Below are 26162 nucleotides of genomic sequence, written 5' to 3'. Positions count from 1 at the left end.
TCACACTACACTATCATGACATTGTGACATTTTATAAGAAATAAACTACAGAGAAAGTTTACGACTCTCACTTACCCATACTGGGGGATGCATCTTCCTCCAAATGAGGGATCCCTTTCGGTGCTGCATGCCATAGCTGGCACAGTAAAGCCGAAGTCCAGCACTTTCAATTAGCCAAGCTGTCCTGGCATTGGATGGGAGGTGGGCGACACACACAGTGACGAGTCATCAACATCACCAAAGGGTGTGGTGCTGCTTGCTGCTGCGCTGCACAACTAAGTCTTGCAGAATAGAATTGGGTGCATACAGATGTTAATGCGAATTATGTGGGGAAATAAATCTGTCAGGTGGTGCAGAAAAAAAAACCCGAACTAAAAGTAGAAGTAATTACCATTGGAGTCAGCAGTACAGGCTGAATTAGTGTGAGGGGGGTGAAAATTACTGTTGCTATGAAACAAAGGTAAAGTTGGGGGGGAACAGTTTGGAAGAAACCATTCCGACATCCCTGCATGTGAGGCGCCCACCCCACCTCAGCTGTATAGTGAGGAGCGCCCAGTCCAGGCAGCCAGCAACCAGCGCGTCTCTGCCTACCAATAGGCATGCTCGGCTCAGGCTCTGTGCAGTGCTCAGTCTCAGCAGCAGAAGCTGGGCGCAGGGGAACTGCGACGCCGAACATCCTTCCAGGTATGCTCCGTCCGCCGCTACGCCCTTTTTCCATTGCTCGCCTTTGCAACGTGCGGCGTGCGATTTCTACCGCTCCTTCCCAAGGAATGGGGTGTTGCTGATGCTTGGTGTTATTATTTCTCCTTGTATGCGTGTGGCTCACGTCGCCTCCACGATTTAGGCTTGGTAAACACAGTGAGCAGCGAGGACGCATCTGGAAAACCTCGGCAACTTGCACACGCCTCAAAATGCTCTCCTGTCGACAGATGAGCCGCTGCTGCTGCCGCCGCTGCTGGTGGCGGCGAGGCGGGGACGGTGCGCTCCCTCATCCAGCTTTTCTGCGTTTATTTATGGGAGGCAGGGGGGGGCGGGGGTAGGATCGTCTTTTTTTTTTTTTTTTTTTTTTTTTTTTTTTTGCACAGGGGTTAGAATTTCTCGTCAAATGTTTTCAACTTAGAGGGCGTGTAGCTGCTGGAGATGGACCTGGACCTGCAGGTGTTGGGGTGGCGATTTAAAAATCTAATCCACCAAGCTGTCAGTTTTCATGCAGGCTTCGCTGCAGCAGGCTGTGGGGTGGATCGTGTGATGGGTATGATACAACGCATCTATTTCAGTTCATCATTCATTAATGGCTACACTGACTTGTCCAGAGGAGGGATGGCTTTTTTTGTTCCTAATTAATAACTTGTGCTTTGAATGAGTTTGCAGAGGCAGTTTATTTTTATGATCTGCTCTGCTCTCTGCCTGTCACTAGGTAGGATGTAGGTACACTCCCTTAGCTGTTAGGGTGGTGCTGCCTGCTAGTGCTGATGTGTTACAGTGGCCCCTACCTGTGCATGCAGCCCTCCAGGCCTGGCTATCTTCTCCTGTCTGGAATGGCTGCCTCCAGACAATAAAAAAAAAAATAAATTTTATATTTTTATAAAATCCAATTTATACTTAAATAAAGTTCTGTCTCAGTTTAAGTTATAAGTGGAAGTGCATGGTAAGAAATTAAATCAGAGTGTTAATGTCACTAATTGGCCTCTAAATGATTGAAGCTGCAGAGTTTTAAACTTTTTGTTTTGTCCTCCCCAAAACGCGGAACTTTCCCGTCCTCCTCCTCAGAGCCGTCCCTCCTCGTCCATGTGGAGCGAACGACTTGTGTTGTGGTTACTCCTGGTAGTTTTGTTGTTGCTATGCAAAAAGAGACTCATGTGCCATATTTCCGCTGCAATCATCTGAAGCTGTGACCTTGTCAAAAAAAAAAAATAGCCACTGTGCAGCGTTTTTGTTTTTTTTTTCTTTGCTTCTGCTCCACTACTCTTCTTCAGTTATTGATCATCCCTGCTTTTGGATTTCAAACGATCTACATTAATGTATTTGCAGCATGTTCCAAACTCCTTACCTGCTCCACTTTAGCAAGCAGGAATAGTTTTAGAAGACTTAGAAGTTTTGATTTGAGGATGTTTTTATGTAGTTTTGGGTGCAGCATGTGTGGTTTGTGGTTTTGAAGAGGCGTTTACAAAGCTGTTAATCGTTAACCATTTTTCTCACATGTGCGGTCGTTGGAAAAATGGTCAGTAGGGATTTTTCTGCTGAGCTTCGTATACATACATATACATCTGGACTGTATTAATTAGCCCAAGACAATTGGCTGATATTAAATGTTGCAGAGAAAAAATGCTTAGCAAACAGTATGTGTGTGAACTCCCACTCTGGAGGCAACTCTGAACTGCCAAGTGGACAAAGTTACGGGGTGACAAATGTTAAGGTCACAGTAAGGTCAAGATGAGAGGAAAAATCATCTAAATGCAATTTTTATACATATTTCAGACATTCTGTGTGATTCATGGTAAAGCAAATTAGATTCGACTCTGCTTTAGGTCATTTGTTTGATTTTAGAGGCGGTTTCTGCATGAACAGCGCTCTGGGCGAGTCCTTTTCTCTGCACCCGATATCCATTGTTTCATTTCCTCAAACATATTAAAGGTTTCCTGAATCAAATTGGCGTTTTGCAGAATAAGTCAGTCCAGTTTTTTGCAGTTGTCTCAATCAAATGTGATCATGTTGCACATGCTCTCTTTCTGTGTTTATAAATACATAAATCTGTCACTGTGCTTAAATGAATCAATTTTCAGTGCAGAATAATCACATTTGCAGTGGACCTCAACCTCCCACAAAGAGCTAAAATCCTCAATTTCTTGATATTCCCTCTGAAAATGTTTAGAACTACCCAGTTTTATAGTTCAAACACCAAATATACTTTTGTACCCATTATTATGCCGAGTGGAAACTGTTTAAGCACTTCCGCAGGAACTAATATCTGCAGTCCCACTTATCTTTTGGAAGTACAACTAATCAGCGGTAAGGTATATAAATCACAGCCAATATCAAGTTGAAATATTCCAATGTTCTTCAGCGCATTTATTTTGAATATTTTATATGCTACATGGAAAAAAAAAGATCCGCGAATAAGCGTATTTTCTACAAATAATTTGGATTTAGATTCCACAAAAACTCCACAAATGCTGATCCATGAATTGGAAATGTGTATATTTTAACCAGAGGTGATGCAAAAATGTTTGGATCTCAGAATAAAAACGTAAAAAAAAAAAAAAGGGCTTATATAGTAATAAAATTAAAGTTACATATAAAATGAAATGTCAAAACTGCCTCTGCTTGTGTAAATGTGTTTCTTGGTTATCATTTAGCCACAACAATGTTTTATAATGTTGGAAAATGATCTGGTTTTGGTCACATTTTTGCAAAATACAACTTAGTTTAAATCCTAATATGTTTTATTGTTTTGAATAAAATACACTTGCTGCAGTAAAACATCTTCTTTCTGCTCTTAGTCTAGTAAATATGTTTTATTTATACTATAAATAAAATAAAATTTCTGCTTTTTGTCAGATTAATTATATAGACTGTGTAAAGTTGATACACTGTAATAATTTTCTGTAATTTGCAGGTGATGAGGGAATATATTTTATTGTATAAAAAAAGCAAAATGCTTAATGTAGATTTAATTATTTTAAACTTTCTTCTTGCTTTTTGATACACTAATTAGGCCTGTTTGTCACAGATTGGTGAATCTTCAACAATGTTGTGAGAAAAATAAATAAAAATCCATAAAAAATGCAATAATGTGAATCATTAATTATAAATCGTGAGGGTCTTTTTAGGGAGTGATGTTTATTTTAACCTCATTTTAATGGCTTGAAATAATAAAATTGTACACTGAAGTTGACATATGTGATTTATTTTCATTTTCTGCCAAAAAAACCCAAAACACTCAGTTTCATCTTCTTAAACTTTATAAGTGTAAACATTAGCTGAACTGACATCAATGTATTTATTATTATTAATTTAACTCGTTATTGGATTTCTTGGATTACACAATAATGCAGCAATAATGGTAAAGCAGAAAGCGCAGCTCTCTCTGCTTACATTTCTCCAGGTACTGTCTCACCTTCTCAGTCCAGAAAGCAGGCAGATAAAATAAGAAGTGCAATAAAGTGTGATTAGTATCTGAAGAAAGTTAACAAATTGATGTGGAAATAAATTAATATTGGGCAAAAGGAGTTTGGTGTAAAATCTTTTCAGTTTGAATGAAAGCTGTTTCTGTTGGTTGTTATGAACTAAATAAAGTATTTGCCTCTAGTAAACTTTGACATAAACCTTCACTGCTTTGTGTTGTATTTCTGCAAACATAATTGAAATGATGTCACTATCCAAAAATGCTTATGTGAGCAAAGCCATTGATTAATGTGTTTCAGGTTCATAAGACTTCCGCTGTCATCTCCAGGCAGGACACACAGTTACGGCCACTAATTAATATATCAGACAGGCAGGGCGGCCCGTGCATTCATAAATCAACACACAAGCAGACCAACACACTAGCTGGTACTTAGCAAACACGGGGTTCATAAAACATCATTTGTCTTTTTTTCCCTGGCCGTTTTGCAGCACTGACGCATCTGAACCGCACGTCTGTTACTAAACACAGAAATATTTGGACTGTTTTGTGTATTTTTGAACCAATTTATGCTGATTTGTGTTAAATCAAATGACGGTAGAGATATTGGTTGATTTGTGGATGTGAATATGAGTTTTCTAAAATTAAAAAAGGCTCTATGTGCATATTCCATTTTTAAAAAAATTTTGCACAGGAAATAGTTTCATTTCCTGAAGGTGCGGATTCTCAGATTTCTTTCAAATTTGACAAGTTTCAATTTATTATAGAACATTTTTAGATCAATCTCAAAATTTGTTTGTTTTAGCAAATCTAAAATATAAAAATGTGAAATTTTCTATTTAAATGCACCACAAAAAACAATTAAAAAAGACAAAAGAAATAAGACCGTTTCAAGTTGTCAACAAAAAGTTTGTGATGGGGATGAGTTTTGGATTTTCACCAGTAGATTTTAACAACCATTAAAGTTATTAAACTGTTTTTAAAGTGGGAACAGCCTCTCAACTTTTCTCTCTTTTTTAAAGAAACTCTTCTGGTCCGGTAAACATTTGTTAAAGTCAACAGAGCCCAGTCCATGCGCATGCGGCATGTCTGTAAAACTATTTGTAATATCCTAAAATGGCCTGAAGCCACTAATGATGTTAAATTATTCCGCATTCTCACTGATGTTAAAAGATGATCCTGCGCACCAGAAGCTGCGGATGAAATGACTCTTTCACAGGAGTCCAGGGCGTGGCTCACACATTTCTCAACATCCAGACTTTGGAGAACGGATTTTCAGATTCATTAAGATGCACCTTTGTAACTTGAAGTTGTAAGAAACATAGCAGCAGTTCAGATGTGTAAGAACTAAAAAAGATGCATGTCATGTTGAAATTATGTTCATATTTCAAATTAATGTTATTTTGATGTGCTCTACTGCTGTCGAGTTATCAAATAAATATCTAATTCAGTGCATTTATGTCTGTGATTTTAAAAAAAAGTTGTTTTATGTCTATTCAGCACTATTTTGTTTGTATTAGCTGATTCAAAACTTCATATTGGAATAGAAAAAGGTGGATTTTACTTTACTTTCCTCTTTAGTGTGTCCGAATATTAACAAACCTCATAAACCATATTTACTCTCACTTAAAACTATGGCAGGGAACTTTTATAAAACGACATATATTTTTACATATTTCTCAAAACCTTCTCTTTGGCCTGACAGTACACAATGAGAGATAATATGTGAAAAGAAAAATTGAGCTCCTCTTCCTCTAGCTTCTCCCAGAGTATCAAATGCCCACTGGACATAACCAATCAGAGCCAGGAGGCGGGTCTTAGTGCTGTCAATCATGTCTGCAGTTTTCCTGTAAGAGTGAGTTGCTACAGGAACAACTCAAAGACCACTAAGACCCGGTCTTTTCATTGATTTTCTGTGTCTTAACAAACTGTCACGACATAGTGTTCGTTTTAACTAATATATGAAGAAAAAACATTGTCTATAAAAGGTGCATACGCTCGCTTTAACTTAATTTCTGAATTTCAGAAGGAAGAATTTAGCTCAAAGCTTTAAGCGTTATTTTCTAAGTGACAGCTTCAGCTGCTTTCTGTTACATGTCGCCTCGCTGTTCTCTCCCCAGTGATGGCCTCTGCTGAGCAGCCGTGCTCCAGCTTCCACCAGAAGCACTGCGCATAAGGCAACACACCCACCTTTGCCCTCCCGCCCTGGAGTGAGAGAGACGCCGCCATGTACAGCGTGGAGGACCTCCTCATTTCGCATGGATACAAACTGCCCAAGAGCGGCCCCCCCTCTGCCGCGCCTTACGATAAGCGTCCCGCCGACTGCCAGAGAGAACTGGTGGACAGCAGGGCCGGCCGGGGGACACTTAACGGGTACGAGGCGGAGAGGGGGGCGTCCATCACGGGGATCTACGGCAGCAGGCAGGCGCTGGTGAAGGGCTACCCCGCCACGGACGAGAGCGGGGAGAGGAACCTGCGGCGGAAAGAAGCTGGGATTGGTATCCTTGGTGATGTGCAGCTGCTGGGCGATTCGCTCGCCACTGACAGCGGGTGAGTGATTTCAGGAACGCCAGATCTGTTTCCAATCCAGTTTTCAGTTCAAGCACATCGCAAAACACGCCCAAGTCCCCCCACTCCAACCCTCCCACTAAAAAGGCCCAAATTTCACAAATATAATGTATTACAACATGACAGAGTTATTGTAGATGAAGAAACGAGTAAATTTCCACCAAAAAACTCAGAAATTTTCAGATTAATCTGAGAAATTTTCAAGAAAAAATATAGAAATTTCTTAGTTCAAAAAGTTGATCATTTTTTTGTTAGTTTTTTTCTAGCAAATTTTAAACTTTTCTCAAATATTCCTGAGATTAATAAAAAATATATATATAATCGGTGAAAATGTACTCCTTTTTTTCAATCTCTAATGGCCCTAATATGCTGTCATACTAATGAAACTCATTTTAATAGTGCCACATATGGTCATTATAGTTACAATCTAGTTTCATCACCTGCATTTATACACTTGTGAAAAATCACAAATATGTTCACCTTCTGAAACTCAGAAATTTTCTCACCTTTTATCGAAAATTTATATGATTAATCTCAACATTTCTGAGTTTTCTGAGGGAAATTTACTCCTCTTGTTTATATATATATATATATATATATATATATATATATATATATATATATATATATATATATATATATATATATATCCTAAATTTTCAGTCATAGGCAACAGTGGTGCCTTTCCCTCTCTTATTTTTTTTTATCTGCCACGCCCCTTTACCTTTTCTTTCTCCTTTTACTCTCTCCTCTCCTCTGCTCTGCTCTCTTCTCACTGGGGCCCTTCAGTGTTGCATGCAAAACTGAGTCTGCACTGCGCAGGGTTTTTTTTCCTCTCTCTTCTGCTCTCTTCCCCTCCTTGCAGAGCTGCAGAACACTGGCTGCAGCAGCACCGCCGACTTATCTCCAGCTGGAATATGAGGGAATATAAAAGGTGCTTTTAAGGCTTCTGCAGATGCAAACAGCAGCACTAGTCTGCCAGAAAACCTACAAAGACTGAACATGCCTTGAAGACAGGCGCGTAATCACTCCGGTTTAAACACTGGTACACTGAATCCCACCCAGCACGTGCTCTGTGATGTAAGCATGTTGCTGGGCAAGTGTGCACAGCGCGACTCTCCTCAGCCATACAGTAGCATATGCTGCCGAGGATGATCCATTGACTTTGCTGCTCACTACATTGACTAACAGTGGGTTTTGTGCAGTGCAGATATTTGATGGAGCTCTGCCCATGCAGTGTTCTTTTTATGAAACGAATATGCTACAGTGGGGAAAATACAGATGATTGGATTGTTAGATTTAAACTTTAATAAGCAGTAAAAGCCCACACTTGATGCTTAATTATAATAAAATGACATAAGGATGGGTTAAATGTGCTGATGGGAGTTATGACCTTTATGTGTTTTCTCTGCTGTACAACATAAAAGCTGAATTGTCTGGATTGCTGGAGAAATAGCAGAAATGTTTAACCAAAATGCAGGTGAATAAAAGGGTAAAAACTAGATTTATTTTTATAAAGTCCGGGGGAAAACGACATTCTGGTCATAACGACTAATTTAAAAGGGTTGCTCACTCAATCTGGAAAAACATCACATTGACTGCATTTAAAAGGAGCACGCCTGCAACATGAAAAATGGTCAAATAATTTTAATTTCTATTTATTTTTCTTTCTTTTTTTTTTGCATTTGTCAAGAAATGTAAATTGTCATTATTATAGTTTTTCATGTTACCATAATTATGGTAGTTGATTGCCGTAGAACTCAAATATTTAGAAAAATCAAACTTTAACTTGAGTACACTTATTTATTGGAGTAAAATCCTCCCAGATTAAGCAATATTTGCTTCAGAGAAAATCGCTGGTCAATTCCCAAACAACTGTTTCATATCAGTTCTTTTATTGATTTTTGAAAGATATAAATTAGGAAATCAGAACTTCTTGACTGAAAAATAAATAGATATTTTTAATTTTAATCTGCCAGAAATATAAATATGTTTTGGCTTAATTCGAAATCAGGAAATAGTTTCAAGAAATTAGTAACTGACCTGAAACTGAAACGTCTGTCCTACCATCACAAACAAACAGGAAGTCAGCTAAACACTACCAGTGTTTGTTACCGGTTACGTAGAAAACTTGGAAATAAAACTGTTTTGATGTCTACCAGAAGACTGAAAAAGAGTTGCCAGTATGCGATGATTGAAAACATATGATCAAATCAAGACAGAAATGACTCATAAGACACAAAATCAACTTTTTCCCCACTTCCCTCTTGCTCTTCAGATCTAAATTTTGTAGAAAATCTGTAAAAAAAAGCTGAAGGTATAAGTGCGTAGGCTAATATTTTTTTACTAATGAAAATAAACAATTTTCTCTCACTTGAGATTATGTTTGCCTCACAAACGGCATTCATATTGTCACCAGGAGTGACAATAAGTGTGAAATATGTTAGTTATTGAACAATTATAAGTTTACAGGAAATATTTTGATATTTCATGATGTTTAAATCAAAAAGGAAACATCTTTTCAGTTTCTCCAAATGTATCTTTTGCAGGATTAACAGCTTAGAAGCAGAAACTTGATTTTTATGTTGTTTCATAGCACACACAAAACAATCCCTATGTCATGCATTTCTTGAAAGCGCAGGGATTCATTTTGCAGAGTGAGGTCTGAGATAAAACAAACAGAGGGATAACGGGAGATTTGCTTTTACATCAGATCAATGGTAATGGGGTAGTTTCGCAGTGATTTTAAAAGCTCCAGTTGCCGGCCAGATGACCATTTTCCAAGATAAGGTCAGCTCAATTTAATATGCAGATCGTTTTGCAGTAGCATCACAATTTCATGATGTCTTCAAGGGACTTTGAAACTGCTGACTTGAGCAGTTCTGTCTCATACAAACTGCCTCTTCTTGATTAAGTTGTGTTGGAAAGCAAGTAATGCCGAAGCCAAAACGCTTCCTCTCGACTGACATGGACATGTTATTTTTTTTATATTTAAAGCTGCAGTATGTAAATGTTATAAAAAATATACTTTTTTACATATTTGTTTCATGCTATGTCGCGACAACATCGTATGAGACAAATAATCTGTGGAAAAATAAAGCTCCTCTGTCGTCTCTCAGTGCCAACTAGAAACAACCAATCAGAGCCAGAAGGAGGGTCTTAGTGCTGTCAGTCATTCTTGTGCTGTGCTACAGACTCTTTCTGATAGCAGAAGATCCTCCTCTTGGCTCTGATTGGTTGTTTTTAACCAGAAGCAGGGCATTTCTTCAGATGGCAACAGCAACTCAGGGAGAATCTTTTCACAGATTATCTGCCTCATAATACACTGCCACAACCTGTGGGATTTTTTTAATTACATGATATAGGTTTAAATGTAATGAATCTTACCCATTTCTATTTTTACCGAGATTGACAGTTTTCCTGGAGTCCAGGGAAAAATTTCATATAAACTAACAAAGTCATTCAGGATCCAGTCCTCTTGACTCTCCCTCTGTACTTTGTTTCTATTTACAGGTTCTATGACGTTCCTAGTTTGACTTATTCAGAGCCACTAAGCCATGACGAGCGGGATATCTCCTACTGGAGGAGGCGAGGCCAGGACTTCAGCATCCTTCTGGACTACGCTGATGGCAGGGAGCTGAGGGCCTCTGCTGGGGCATGGAGGCCGCAGGCCCTGATCACAGCAGAGGAATACCGGGCCGAGAGGCAAGCGCAGCAGTTATGGGAGGAAATTTCCTGGCTGAGGGACCCCGATGCAGGCCCTGGTCAGCTGAGGGTAACCGGGGAGAGGAAGTGCCAAAGCCTCGGGACAGAGGAGTGGAAGCCTGCAGTGGGAATGGGAAGGCAACTATCAGATGGCGATGGGGAACGATGGGCTAAGGACCAGTACCGTCTAAGGACACCTGAGGGGTTTTTTCATCCTAGAACTAAAGCAAAGTCTCAGTCACTCCCCAGAGTTTTGTCACCTGATGGAACAGACTGTAGAGATCTCATACTATCAAGACCAAGCCTACCTGACAGGCAAAGGTTTAATAGCACTGTTTTCTCTGGGCCCTATAGTCGGTATGTTTATGGTGGTGGCAGAAATGGTTGGGGTAGGAATCTTGGTCCAAGCAGCCAAGTTGCACTTTTACCAAAGCCCAGGTTTAGCAGGCCTTTAAAGCCTCCTTCTTACGAGATACACCAGCAGACAAGGGGTAGCGCAGAAATGCTTGCTATAGACCAGGGTGCCAAACAGAAAGACAGATCTATCTATTATCCAAGGAGTGGGGATCTGAGACAAGACTATTACGCACAACACTCTGCCATTACTGGAATGGAGCCCCCTGGCTACATCCCACCTCCGTCGTATAAAAGAGCCCCACCTCCGAGAGCGGTTTCAGTCAATCGCAATGAAATGATAAATTTAAGATGGAGGGCAGAAGCTTTGCAGATGCCCAGCTCAGATCCTGGAAGGTGGCTCTCCAGACAGGGAAGCAGCTCCTGGGTGGGACATTATGGAGAACGTAGTGCGTCCTATCGAAAACTGGTACAACCTGGGCCTGATGAACAACCGGTTCAGTCTCGGCAGTTGTCCATTGAAGACCCAAGAGTGAAACAAATCTCAGGAGGGCCTGGGGGACATTCTCTCACTGACCTAGATAAGCTCCGCAACATCAACAAAGAGATTCAGTTTGCTAAGACTCTAGGACAATCTACACATGATAGTGCCTTTCCTCCCCAGCAGGGGCCAGCTCCCAATACTGAAGCCAACAAAACCGCTCCGAGTGACAACGAGAGTAGTAATCGATGGTGCAACAGGGGTATTAAAAAGAGTGAAAGTGTAGGTCCTGAACAAAGTCGTCCGATTATTTTTCCTTCATCTTTTCTTGGCAAACCACCACCTCCCCCATGTAAACCGGCTGACCAGGGTGTATCTGAAACTGTGACAGAGGTTAAAAAAGTAGAACAGCATGAACCCCCGGAGAAAGAAAAAACAAAAAATCTAAAAAAGAGACTAAGTGAAACAATTTTTTGTTTAGTGTCTGTGCCTGTTACCCCGCAGCTCACCGGGACGATCCGTGATCAGAATAACAACAATGAAAAATCTCCCGACCCAGCAGGCAGTCCTAGTGACAACAAAACCGGCCACCTAACAAACCAAAGTCTCCAAAGCACATCCTCAGCCGAAGCGGAGCTGCAGGCTCTAACTGGGAGCTTCGCAAGCAGCAAAACAAGTAGTAGGGCGAGCAGCAAAATGTTTAAGAAATTGCCATGTAGACCCCCTAAGATCAATCATTATAAAGAGTTGAAGTTATCAGGAACTTGGCCTGCAAACCAATATCGAGATCAGGAGACACAGACAAGCCCGGAGGCTCGAAAACCTGCCCCTGAAAACAAGGAAGCACAACAAGAACCCGTTCCTCCTGGCACTGACGTTGCACCTGACAGCAGTGCTGTAGTAGGCGCTGCCTTCAGTTTTCCTATCAAGGGAGTTAAGAGCCTGAAGCTGTCAAGCAACAGTGCCTTCTCTCTGACCTCCACCTTTTCCAGCCAGCTGAACAAGAGCACAGCTCAGCAGCCAGCAGTCCCACCCTCAGGAAATGTGGAGGAGGCCAAACCAGCAGAGAGCAGTGAACAGTTCTTGATAAAACCCGCCACGCAGAGACCGTGGGATGCTGTCAAAGAGCTGGAGAGCATAAAAAAAGAAATCCAAGACCAACAACAGCAGCAGATCAGCAAACAGCAAAGTGTTGACAAGTGCATAGAGGATCTCAACGAGGCCTACAAAGACATCTTAGAGCTTGGCACTGCCAGCAATAAAGTCCCAAATGGTTCAGTTCAAATTCCAGAGCGTATTAAAATCCGACTGACATCAGAACCTCTCAACAAGCCCAGCAGCCTTCGGCGCAGTGCAGTAAGCTGGTCTGTTGACCCAGAATACCGAGAAGTGAAGAGCGCCTTCTCTAGACCTGCAACAAAGTCAGTGACGTTCAGCAAACAGCTGAGAGAGGAACTCCCTGTCCCACCCCGGGAGACAGGATTCAGAGAATACAGGGTTGTTGCACATCTTTCCCGAAGACGGAGCAACGATGGCAGGACAGTTAAGCTAGACCTGCCTGATGAGCCTATTGAGACGCCACTTTGTGACTTCAGTCCAACGACGCACAACACTGCAGCGGAGGTGCCCTGGGCGGATAGACAGCCCATGCAAGACGCCTCTACGCTTACCAGTCCTCCAGATTATGAGGACATATGTCAGACTTTACGTCAATCTAAAGACTCTGCAGAGGGAAACAGAGCATCCACTGGTCAGTCGAGACCAAATGACGCAGAGCCTCTTCAAGATCTCAGTGGTGAATCTGAAGAGGAATGCCCAATTTGTAAAAGAGAGCTTGAGAATCAAATGAGACAGGGTCCGTTGCCTCCACTTCATGAGGAGAACAGCTCAGACAGCTCTGCAAATCAAAATGGCAGCCCACCACAATGTGCTGCCTTAGAAAGTCCAGCAAAGGATTCAAAATCTGAGGAGCCAGAAGACTCGAGTTCCAATCAGCCAGGGTCTGACCTCAATCCTGAAGCAGTGGAGCAGCAGTCAGTGACGCAAGATGCTAATGCTGGTGAGAAAGGTGGAGATGCTCAGGCAGAAAACTCAGGCCCAGTTAATCCTGCTGAGGGCAAACCAGAAAATGAAGCTAATGATGATCCTTCCTCTGCATCGACGGTGTTACAAACTGATCCGCCTGCAGACTTACAAGCAACTGAGGAACAGCATACTAAAGAAACTGTAGCCACAAAAGTAGAGTTAAAAGAAGAGAAAGAGAAAGCTATTTCAGGAAAAACACCTGAAGTCAAAAAGAAAGCGGTGGTGAAAGGTGAGAGGCAAAACAATACATTGCCTCGAGAAAAGAAGGCGCAAGAGAAAAAGTCAGTGTCTGTCCCAGAACTTCGCGTTGGTCTACGAAGTCATCTGGGGCGGGATCATCCAGGGTTACCGGAGTTTCCGCCAGATAGACTGCCACTTTCAGTTCCTCCAAACCTGGACCGTAGATTATCACTAAGCTTGGAGGGGGAGAGGCGGACCAAGGGCCCCTCCCAACGAATTGAAGCATTGCAGAACAAACTGGCTATTTCTCCAGGTCATGTGCCGGTTGAAAGACTTGCTAGGATGAGGGAGGTGGACGTTATATGTCGGGTGAGACGCCTGAGCATCCGGAGTACTGACTCTGGGGAGGGGGAAGCAGAAGGAGAGGGCAAGGAAGACCACGGGGAGGAGCTCTACCGACTACCACAGGAGGGCAAGGAGAACAATCAAGAGGTCACACATTCACAGCAGGGAGCTGAGGAGTCAGTGTTGCAAGATGGACAGAAATCATCTCTCTCACGTGAGAATGAAAATAGCTCTAAGTGAATTATGTGCCCACATAAATTCCCATTTGTAAATTGTGATACACTGAAAAACACAAAATCTTATGAAGCATTTTTGGTCTAGATTCTAATGCAAACATCTTTTTTCACTAGAAATAAGACAAAACTAACATAAGTAACTATCCAACAGATACAGGACTTGTTTTAAATCAACAATTGTTTAATACCAATAAAAAAGTGCTACTTCCTATATCTTGCTGAAAGGTTACTTGTAAGTTTGTTTTTATTTCAAGTGCACTACAATATTTGCACTAGAAACTAGACCTAAATACTTGGTAAGATTTTGTTTTTGCAGCGTAATTTGAGGGAGTGAGTACATATTTCTTCTTCTACTAACTCCCAGAAACCCCTGATCCCAGCCGAGGGGGGACAAAGTAGAAACAAACTGCATCCATCGTTTCCATCTGAGGTTTTTAGCTCCAACACTGTGACCTGGCTGCCTACTCGAATGCCTTCATCTCATCTCGACACTGAAATGGCCTTCTTGTCCGACAAGAGCATTGTGTACACCTTCACCTCCGGCGCTGCATTGACTACTATGAGTGCTGTTCCACTGCCAAAGGGAGGTGCCCTGGACATCTGCGGGGCAACTTCCACTCCAGATCCCTTCCTAAGCTGACTTCCCACCTCCCCATCTTCCCTCCACTCTCAACCCCATCCTCCTATAGCGTTTCTACTAGTTAGTTTTCTCGTAGCGGCTTGTCCTTTTCTATTCTATCCTCTCTCGATGCTTTTCTCATTAGCAAACATTATGCAATTCTGTCATGTATACCAGAGCTTCTAAAGTGCGACTAGCGAAAAAGACTTTTCGCATTCTGAACAAAGGTTTTTGTTTACCGGGGAGCAGCTTAAGGATATGAATGTAAGTGTTTATGTTAAAGCCAACATAGACGTAGAAGGGTTATTTTCTCAAACCTCTTTCTGTTGCATTTAAACTACACCAAAATAAACTAAGATTGTGGTCAGGTGACAGCTGTTTTTAGAACTGGACATCACTGTCTTTGGCTCAAGAACTGTTTTGCTTTTCAGAAGAGAAAAATGCGCCTTTCTTCGTTTTTTTTTTTTTTTTTAAGATTTAAAGACATTATGCCCGCTCTCATTGCTTTTCTACACACTGCAACCTTAACCCATAGATCTCTTCAGTGAAGAGTTACTCTACATTACATGACATGAAGGATCAGCTGTCCAAATATTTGTCACATTGGTTCTGCGCGGAACAGGAAGTGTTGCCTTTCTTAACCACCTTTGTAAATCCTGGTCGGATCAGGGGAAGACTTTAAATTCAACCTGATCAATTCAGTGTAAAGTTCAAATTTCCAGGTAATTTCAGGAAGCAATAAAGGCACAGACAAAGTTGGTGATTTCGGAAAACATTAAAAGTGAACGTAGGGATTTAGAGCAAAAACAAAAAAAAACAAAAAAAAAAAAAAACAAGGAAAAAAGATATGTAGAGCAATATTGTTGTATTAACAGCCCAGTGGTGTAGTGGAGCTACTTGTAGGAACCATTGTCAGAATTTTTGATGTGAACACGTCATCCAGATCATATTACAGGGAAATGGAGTTATGTCAGGGTAAATGGGCGCTTAACATAGGGTGGGTGCTTTTCTCCATGATATATATCTATCTTCATACATCTGTGAAACAACATTTCACTGAGTATTTATTTTTTTTAATCATCAACTTGGTAATCAGTTTGCATAATTGTACAAAATAAAGTATATTTTAAATATTTTAAGAGAAATTTTGTATTTAACCATGGAATTTTATTTCTCCGCGCTGATATCAAGCTAAAAGTGTCATATCTATGTATAGTATCATATTGAGAGTATATGTAATTTTCTAGTGCTTTAAAAAGAAAACCTATCATTTCAGAAGGATGACTCTGTTGTGTGCCTTGATCACACGATTTGGATTCAGTGAGTGATAGGGTTCATCACTGCAAGGTTTAACAGGACAGAAACTTTCTGATTGTGCCATTATTTAAGATTTGATAGTGCTTTTTCACATGCTAACAAAGTCAGTGTTGGACGCTTTTTGTGATATTTGACTCATTATCCCATCAAAGTTGTATTTCCTACGTTGGTGGTCAAACATGCCCTGTGTCTTTATATCTTTGTCTTTGTATGTCTTCCAATTCATGTACTGTTGCGTTGTCGCTCCTCAAAACATGTTCAGAAATAAAATTTGGATTTCTTTCGTTTCTTCTCCCCCTCCCCACCCGTCCTTATTTCCCTCTATTTCCTAAGTACTCTGTCTTTCTTTCATTGTTCCTCCCATCACACGGTGTTTTCTTTCAGTGTGAAAATCTTCTGCTGTCACTGGCATCTATTGCACTACAGGATACAATGCAATATGCTACTTTAGGCCGCATATCTGCAAAACGTGCAGACTGAAATTCTGCCACTTTTAGGATTTTAGTCCAATTCTGATCAAAAGTAAAGTTGCAGTTATGTGGGTTTTTCTACATCAGCACTATTGCACTGTCGTGACTATTATCACCAGAACTGTAGTTTAAATCACTCATCTGTTAACACCTAATTGTTATGTAGCATTTTACAGCTGTAGCATTGGATCAACTCAGAACCTTGTCTTGGTATTTGGGCCATTTCTTGTAAATTTGGACCGCTCATGTCGCCTTATTACGTGTGCATTACATTGTACTCCAGAGAAATGCCAAATATTAACGTACTAAGCACTGTTCACACCGTAGATTTTAATTTAAAATGTTTTTTTTTTTTTTTACAAAATGACTGACTGACCTGCCGCTTCTCTCACTGGAGCAGTAAAGTAGCATTGCGAGCACGTTCTGCTCTTCGTAAGCTTTTAACCAGATCATAGAATCAAAACTGTGAAATCCAACTAAAACTGAGAATTTAACTTTAAAAAGGTTCAGGATAAAATATGTTGCTTGAAGTTTATAATCCGCTTACCAGGGAGGACAAGCTGGCTCACCTATATCTACTAACATAATTAATCTTTGATTCATTTTGGACACTGATGGGCCTTTGCTTTGGTCGTATACTAAAACTGCCCCCAATAACATTTTGATTATTTCTCTACATGCGCACCCACCCTCTCTCCAATTGGCATGTCAGATACACTTGAACATAGTGTCATTTGACTTTTTGTACTACAGGTTATGTGCAGACATGAAGTAATTATGCACACTTGTAATATTTTCTATTTTCATATGAGATTTAAGTGCTTTTTGTACTCACCAACATCTTTTTTTCTTCCTTGCATGGAATGCAAGAGAGTGGAGAAAAAAAAATGTTTTTCATAAAAGTATATTTGCATTTGGTACTCTTAATAGTGAAACCGGTGGGCAAGACATCATGTTTCATAATTTCATTTACGAAACTATGCCAAGTATTTAAAAGCTATTTTTAGAGTAAATCAAAACAGAGCTCATTCATTTTCCTTTGTTCCTTTAAGACATGCCTTTATCTTTGTATCTATAAATACAAGCATAATCCATAGTCACACGATTGTGCTACTGTTGTATGATACTGCAGTCTGATTCATAAATAAACTCTTTGCATGAAACTTTTTTTGTTTGTGGTTCATTTTTGCTTTGTATCGTTTGAATCAAAAGTTTGCACACACTCATCCTGAGCATAAGTTTAATATTAATTTGGGGTATTTTAATATTTGTTTGCTGGGTTCTTTTTTTCCACAGTGCCAAATATTTAAACTTATGTGTTTGAAAAAGTATTTGCCCCCTCACATTTTTGACATTTAAATGTTTCAGATCATCAAGCAAATGTTTATGTCAAATGGGAATAAATTGTGCAAATACAAAATACAATTTTCAAATGACCAGTTTACTTGACAAAAGTTAGAAAAGGTTCAGATGAACCTTTCCCTATGTGAGAAGTTCTTGCACCTTAGCAGGTTTTGTCATATTTTGTGGGAAGGACTCTTTCTACTACCTTGCAATGTTTCTTTCACATCACTGTGCAGGGTGTGTCTTTCTATTGAGTATTCAAAATCTGTTTTTCTTCATTTGAAGCTTTGATTTACCTTTTGAAAGCATTTCATAAAAATTTTTTTCATTCTGATATTAGGCAACAAATATCTAAATGAAACCTGACAAATGATTTTCCTTTTTCTCCTAATAACTGCTGAATCAAAGGCTAAAACACCTGGCACAAGCTGCTGTCCTTTCAGGCTTTGTTCCAGAAGGTGCCCCAGTTTCTCGACCTGTTTCTGATGTTCTACCTGCACTGAAATTGTTGAATTCCATTAGCTCTACTCCCCCCAGTTTTCCGTTATTTCTGTAACGTTTTAAACTATAAACTGACAGTAAAATGTGCAAAAACGTCTAATATTCAAGAGTATTGCAATAGCAGGTCATTCCAGGAGTCACACAATTCCTCATGTCTCCATGTTTGTCTCTCTCCTTTTTTTTTTCTTTTTTTTCTTTTTGCAATTGTCTTCTCAGTCTGACAGAATGAGCTTTTGTTCTGCAGACCTCATTAACATCCACTGCTTCTTCTTCCAAACACACAGCGAAATCATTGCCTAGCAACACAGATGAGAGTTAATAACTTGGCATAAAAGACAATAAAGACCCTTTAAAAAATATATTTTCAGTTTGTGTTATTATTTTTTAAAATTTCCTCTTCATCCAAATTGAATACAAACGTAACCGTTTGACAAATACTACATGACAGAGAAATTAGAAATAAGAAATGTACTCCTGAAAATACAAAGTTACACAGCTAAAACACAAAATCTTACCAAGTATTTTTTTTTGTCTATTTTCTAGTGAAAATATCTCATTAGGCTTGAAATAAGACAAAATTAACTCACAACTAACTTTTTAGCAAGACGCAGGAGTTTGTTGTAGGTTAATACTCCTTTAATAATCATTTAAAAAGTACCAACTCCACTGATAATTGACAGAAATATTAAGGAATTATTCACTTAAAACAAACTCCTGTGTCTTTCTGAAAAGTTATTTGTTATGTTTGTCTTATTTCAAGAGAACTAAGACATTTGCACTAGAAGAAAGACAAAAATACTTTATTATCTTTTAATAAGAAAGTGACTTTTAAAGTAGGGAATCTGCTGCTGTTCTGTTATAATGCCACAAGAGGGAGACAAAACACAAATAAACACAAGTCAAAACCTTATTTTTTTATCATTCCTCTGAGCATCTTAGGCGATAAGATGATCTATGTCATTGTAATTTACGAAACCATCAGAAAATGAGTCCAGTGTGGTAATAAAGAGATGAACATGGTTGGTGCAACGTTTTCACTGAATTGGCACGATGTAAATAACTTGAACTGATTTAAAGTTTGAACCCAGCGTGATCTTCTAGTCCTGCTTCAGAGTTTAAAGTGTTCAAAGAAAAAATGTTGCAAGTTTTAATCTCAAACCTATCTTCAAGACATTTCAGTCCCTGCAGCTGTTGCTCACTGGATGCATGCTCTCTGTGCTAAACATGTTAATGTAACTGATTAAACACCAACTTCAATAAATTAAATGGAAGCTTACAACAAAGTGAATTTTTAAATATAATCCCTGGATAAACATGGTTCCACTTATAGAAATTTGATTTTAAAAATGACAAATACTTCGTGTTGTATTTACATTTTTCATTGTAAGAAAATTATGTCAGTAATAATTACACACTGATTAAAAATATAAAATTTCACAAGAATATTTGTACCATTGTTGAACCACAGTAATGTGCACAGAGGTATAATTTAAAATAGTTCATGTCAAGTTGAATGTAATGTAGTCAAAACTTTGTCTGCACAAAGGTTTTTTTTTTTCATTTTTGTCATGACATTGGTTGTCAAATCAAAGATCAATAAGGTAATTTAAGGTAAATGCTTGATTTTATTCTGATGGTAGTTCTATGGTGGCATGAAAAAATGTGCTGCAGTAACTGAGGCTTTTACATGTGAGCACCTTGTTATTTTTAAGCATTTTCCTGCGGGCAGATTTTCATGAGCCAGTATTATTTAAATCTCTACTCACCTGCTTTGTTCCTGCAAATCTTTTGCATCCATGCAGCACAGCGTTCACACTGAGACTGTGCTGCTCATTCTTCTTCTAAAGATTTGGGCTTTAACATTGATTTCTGGTCGTTTGAGTTCCTCTGCTTGTGCCTTTACACCTTTTGTTGCTCAGACATGAATACGGTTTGTCGGAGGCTTGCTCTGCTTTGTCTTTATGGCACTTGGCAAGCAACGCTTAGATGTACATTACTGTCATCTAGAATGGAGTGTGGACCAGGATGGTAAACACATATTCCACAGATTTTAAAACAAGAACTCTCATTGATCCATTTTTTTTTCAAACCCATGCAAAGCAGAAAGCTTTAAAGTTTCGTCGCTGCGCTGCAGGAGCTCAGTTGTGTTGGTCTGAGCAGCTGATTCGATGCCCCTGCGCTGGAGGTCTGATGCTTCCTGGCTATTTATGGCAGCTGCTCCTCCATCGCGCCTGCTCCCTTCACTCCATACATGGTTGCTGTGGGATGAGGTTACCACAACAATTTTGGGACGCGCTCCCAAACCTCTTGGAAGTGTGTTACATCCATCTAAACGCCATCAGAGCAGGATAACAAAACTTCTTCTGCAGGAAGGGGCAACATCAGGACAACTATTTCCACTTTTTGGAGCAGTTTGAGGATTTAACTCCAGCATCTTTCTTTTTTTTCCTTTTCTGTCACTTCAGCACTCTCCTGCTAACCCCGCTCCTGTTTGTTTCATTTGCCTTTCCCTTCATTTTCTCCGCTTGGCTGTTCCTGGACAGATTCATTTCTCCCGGTGCCACAGAGCTGGAGGGAAAGCACCCAGGCTATATTTGTCAGCCGCTGTGGTTGGACCTTCTTCATGGTGGATGACCCAGAATCCTTCATTTGTGGTTTTCTGCTCACACCTGCAGCTCCTGACTTCTCACCATCCCACTGAGGAACTAAGGGTCTATTCGCTTTTCAGGACAAGTGAACTCCCTTTATTACTGAAGGAATATCTACTCGTAAGTATTTTCTTTGGTTTGTTTGACATTTTTTCCACATGCAAAGAGACCTAACATTTAGTTCAAATCATTAGTTGCACCTTTCTCTCAAATGTTTATAGAAAATATTACAAATTGACATTTAATATCTGAAAAATACTCAAGTCACAAAGAACAATTTTCTAATTGACAAAACAAAGTTTCAATCACTTTAACAAGACAAGAATTTGACAACCTGAATAAAAAATCTTAACATACAATCTGTGAATTTACACTTAAATCAATAATTGGGAAATGTAGTTCCTCCCCAACTTGTTGGCAAACTTTAGCTGTGTTAAGTTTAACATTGTGTCCCAACCGAGTTTTCCTCTCTGCATGTCTCAAGTGACCACAGAGGTATTAGCATTCCAGGCTGCAGATTATAGTCGATTGGTGGTATGCGGGTGCAGCTGATCTTACGGGGTGTGTGTGTTTGCATGTGTGCGTGTGTTCGCCTTGCATGTTGTTCCGACATAATTTCCCCACGGTTTTGTTTTTGTAGCGTACGTATGACTTCGCTGCTGCTCGGTCATTGGTTGCTGAGTTGCACCTGCTGTTTCCCATCAAAAGCAGGAGGACAAGTTTACAGGCTGGCCCCACACTTGACCCTCTGTCACTGAAAGCCCCTTGCATGAGATCTGCACGAGCTGCAGACGTTTGCTTATTGAACCCATTCCTGTGAGCCCCAAACCATCGAGGCAGATCGCAGAAATGCTGGAGTACTATAAAATTTGATTTGATGGTTTCAGCATAGATCAATTAAAAAGGTTTTAAATTGTTTAAAGAGACAGCAGTCTATAAAATCATTTTTTGAGCTTTGCATAATGTTATAATGTTATTCCCTAATCAAAAACATAACTTGAGCATTGCCTTGATTCTTTCTTGAATGTTGCGAAATCCTTTTAATCTCCATTCAGCTGTGCAAAACACCAAGGTGGACTGAGCTCCACGTAAGAGACACCGCTCCTGGAGCTGCAGTTCAGCTCCTTCAGACTAGCCAGTGACAATTAGCAAACACCTGGTGGAGCTGCGCTGAACTAATTTTACGGGATACTTCTCAGTGCAACGCCAGTAAAAATGTGGTTAAAGGGTTAATAAAGGAGAGATGTTGTGAAGGCGGAGTTTCAGAAACAGTAGAAGTTCAATTTCAAGGCGTTTAATTTGTAAGTGCGGAAAGAATGAACTTCATTGGTTGATTGTTTCTGTGTCGCTTACAATCTGATGTTACAGGTTTAATGATTTATTCCTATTTGAGATCAGTTTGTTTACATATACATCTCAGCAAATTGCTGATTGCCTTTTATACAAAATAACAAAATGTAATGTTTATTGCTTGCTTTGAAGAGGGATAAAGCACTTTAAACTTCCTGGTTCAAATACAAATCTGTATTGTATCGATGTTAGTGGTGGTGATGGTCTCCACAGGAATAGCGACCCAAAAATATACAATTAAATGCAAGCTTTACTTGTAAGCTTTAGTTAAACTCATAATCTGCTTTGTAAAACGGGAAATCTGGACAATAAGCTTTGTTCTGTGTGGCTGACTTTTGGAAAATAAGTTTGCTTTTACATCAGAAGGTATGCTGAGACTAATATCCTCAATCATTGATCTGTTTAGTAATTTCTTCATGTTTATAACTGTATATTTTTTACTATCTTTATTATAAATGTAATAAATACGCAATTTCTTATTTATTCTCCATGTTCAACACCATTATCCTAATTTCTCTGTTTATATACGAGGCAAACAGGGCATGATATGGACCTGTACCATCATGTTTTGGCAATCGGAAAGCAATGCATCATTTATTAGGAGACTCCAGCAGGGAGTGACAGATTAAACACTGAGGAGTGAATAATGAATCTAGAAAGTATTTATGTTTTTTGCCAACTGTCATAAGCAATACAAGATGAAGAAGAAAAATTAAAACAGACAGGACATAAACGAATAATTATTCATACATAACTTAAACTTAAACTTATTGGAAACAAAATCATTTAAGGTGATAGGATGAACAAAGAAAATGTTCATGGTCTTAAATTACATTGTTTGGTCAAATTAGATATATTGAAATGTGAATGTTGAGATAAAACAAGGCACTGATATACAAAATATATTTATTTTTTTAATAGAATGGTGTTTGTGGTTCCTTGAAATAGTAAAGGATGTGATTTTAACACTAAATATATTCAATGAATAATGCCGTAATCATGTCAAAAAGTATTTTTACAGCTTACTATAAAATAAAATCTGTTCGTTTAATAAGGAACAGACACATGTTGAAACAACCTGGCATGAAGTTTTTCTGTTTTTCTCTGTGCACAAGTCAGCACCAGCCTCTGTGTTCATCGATGTCCATATAAGAGCAGAGCATGCAGATTTCTGTGCTGAGTGTTGATGTTTGGCAGACAAGAGGAAGGCAGATCTGGATCCAAGCAGGGAATTCCAGAGTAAATATTTAAGGAAGGAGTGAGGATGAAGGTCCAGCTGCGCAGCTTCAGGCTCACGCTTGACCCCAAAAGTCTCAAAGTCTGCAGCTTACTCTTTGTGTGTTTATATTTCTGCAAGCATGTCAGTGCCAGCGTGTTAAAACCCGATTCTGTAAATATCATCCTGTTAATCTCAGAAGATGTGCAGAGAAATATGCATCTGATTCTTTTCAACAAGCGGCAATCACTCTAACGACAAACATCCCCAAAACATCACAAAACGTAAAAAACGCAACACTGATAATGATAGAAAAATAAATATCAATAAAAGTGGCTTTTCTTTCTTTAATCATGTAATATCCAACTATTTTTAAAGCTTTACTTCACTGCTAGCATGTTAGTAAAACAAGTACTAGATAATTTGTCACGTCCAGGACAAATGTGGACAAAACTTTGTCATAAAATAAGAAATGTGAATAAGTTTTTTTAAAAGTCGTTAAAAAGACATGCCACGCCGCCATGATTCTCTAACTACTTCCTGTCATCTCCTTCTTCGTGGTTTGTCAGTGGTGACATCTGGTTGTGATGCAACAAAATGTTTCTATTGCAGTTTTGTGAAATAAACCAATTTTGTCCAAAAGATTCACCTCATTCAAGTGCCAAAGCTTTTTTTTTTGTCAAATAATATGCTATTAACATGCTTGTAAAGTTAGTAGAAAGTTCAGTGGAAGGAAGAAATGTGATACACAAAATGATTACATGCCTATAAATACAGTTATGTATTAATGTAATAAATGAATTGAATTTAATTAGTTAATTTAGTCTGATGGGTTTCTGTGGGAGGCAACATGTTTTGTGTAAGGCTCATCTGAAAACATATTGTTGACATGTTGACCTCTGTGCTCTGACTGGAACATGCTAAAGCAACAGGCAGATTTATGTTAAAATATTCAACAAAGGAGTTTTTTTCTGAAATGAAAAAGAAAACAAATCATGTTTGTATTTGGATGCATTTCTTTCAGACAGTTAAAAACATATTTAAATTGCTATGAATTCATTTTCTATATCATAACTACATAAAATGATATATTTTAAATGGTAGTGTTACTCCTGCCACTTAAAATGACAGGAGTAACACTGTTGAGGTGAACCCACTGACTCTGGCAGATGATGCATGCTCGCAGTTTGCCGTGTCTCGGTCCGGATCATCGTATCCTTCTCCTCACCCCCGCGCACTAACTGCCCCTCCACCTCTCCTTCGTCTGCCTGCGCTCCCTGCAGACGTCCCTAATAAGGCAACATGTGTTGTGAGTGGCTGCCTCAGAGAGAGGTCGCTCCGTGTTTACCAGAGGACCGTCTCCACGCCTTCGTCTCTGTCTTGTTTTCTTTCCCACTCTCCTTTGCATTCCCCTGTCTTTAGACTCGTCTCCCATCTTACAACTCCCACTCATTCCTCCAAACACTTTCTGTCTTTCCTTGATTTTTTCTTTTTTTTTTTTTTGTTGTCCAAAGCAGACCAGAGTGTCATCATAAGACTTCTTGGATGTAAACAACACTGGCCTTCCAAGTGACTAAATTTAAAACGGACTGTGAGGACAACATGATCAGCAGACTCTTATTCAGACTACTAGATTTCATTTAGGGCTGAAAGATAAATTAATAACAATACATAACGCCATAGACACGTGATCAATATCTACAACATTCACTATTCAATAATGTCAAATATTCACTGAACATAGCGATGCAAAACCACACAGCATTCTGGGAGATGTAGCTAAGCTCACTCACTCATTGGTTACCTAGCAGCAGTTTAAGGTTTCACCACTATGCCTGAAAACTGATTAAAAATGAACAACAGAGTGAAGAGAAAACTGAGTAAAACGACGCAAAACATCTTGCCGGATTTCAGATAATTAGAACAAAAATTATCTACAATCAATAATTATTGATAGCGACGGATATGAAAGTCATGATGAGTTTTTCAGCCACATCATCCAGGCCTAATTTTTGCTTTTCAGATGTGCAAAATCAATGTTTACCCCTCGATTTCAGTAAAAATACTAATGATTTACCCACAATTATATGACATATGTTCTGTCTGAAGCTAAAGCTTTACTATTTTGAGGCTAGCCTCATAGCTCCATGATGAGTGTTGCCAGATTGGGTGGGTTTCTGTCCAATTGGGCTGCTTTTAAACACCTATGGTTGAAAAAATCCGTTTTGGGTAGGTGTTAAAAATTCTTTATATATCGAACAGAAACCACTAAGCTAAACAAGTTACCAAGTGGATGCCACGAGTCGCTCCAATATCCAAACTTTGGATTAATCTCACTGCTTTTGCCGCTGCAAAGTTACTCACGTAACTTTGTTAATTAGCAACAAAATACAAAATAACACTTGTGCTACGTCATCACAAACCAGAGATGTTAAAAAGACGGTATAATCTTATGGACCCCTTTTGTATGATACTCGCAGATGAAAAACTGATACCTTCCAAGGGGGGAAAATTGATAAATATTGTAGAACTGATATAATGATACAGTCCTAATTGTTAGTAGAAGTGGAAAAGAGAAATCTGAAGGCACCATCAATATTCAAGTCTCATTGTGTTGCCA

At 39.3% G+C, this 26162-nt stretch overlaps 1 protein-coding gene across 1 annotated transcript; it reads left to right on the top strand.

Annotated features, from left to right (window-relative positions):
- Nucleotides 1-564: 564 nt before the first annotated feature.
- LOC129355695 (junctional cadherin 5-associated protein) lies at nucleotides 565-17694 on the top strand. Its single transcript, XM_055025291.1, has 4 exons — nucleotides 565-684; nucleotides 6244-6673; nucleotides 10205-14055; nucleotides 14442-17694. Exons 2-4 carry the CDS (start codon nucleotides 6351-6353, stop codon nucleotides 14474-14476), a joined length of 4209 nt encoding a protein of 1402 aa, XP_054881266.1. The 5' UTR covers nucleotides 565-684; nucleotides 6244-6350; the 3' UTR covers nucleotides 14477-17694.
- Nucleotides 17695-26162: the final 8468 nt, after the last annotated feature.

The sequence above is a fragment of the Poeciliopsis prolifica genome, unplaced genomic scaffold, assembly GCF_027474105.1.
Source record: "Poeciliopsis prolifica strain line A6 unplaced genomic scaffold, Auburn_PproV2 SCAFFOLD141, whole genome shotgun sequence".
In the NCBI taxonomy this organism is placed as follows: Eukaryota; Metazoa; Chordata; class Actinopteri; order Cyprinodontiformes; family Poeciliidae; genus Poeciliopsis; species Poeciliopsis prolifica.
Note: the sequence above shows the minus strand (reverse complement) of the source record. Positions and strands in the feature narration are given on the sequence as shown.

Excerpts from the sequence above, each read along its gene's own strand:
- LOC129355695 (XM_055025291.1), top strand. The coding sequence starts at position 6,351 with ATGTACAGCGTGGAGGACCTCCTCATTTCGCATGGATACAAACTGCCC. Across the intron at positions 6,674-10,204 it reads TCGCTCGCCACTGACAGCGG|GTTCTATGACGTTCCTAGTT; the intron begins GTGAGTGATTTC and ends TTCTATTTACAG. Across the intron at positions 14,056-14,441 it reads ACAGAAATCATCTCTCTCAC|AAACCCCTGATCCCAGCCGA; the intron begins GTGAGAATGAAA and ends ACTAACTCCCAG.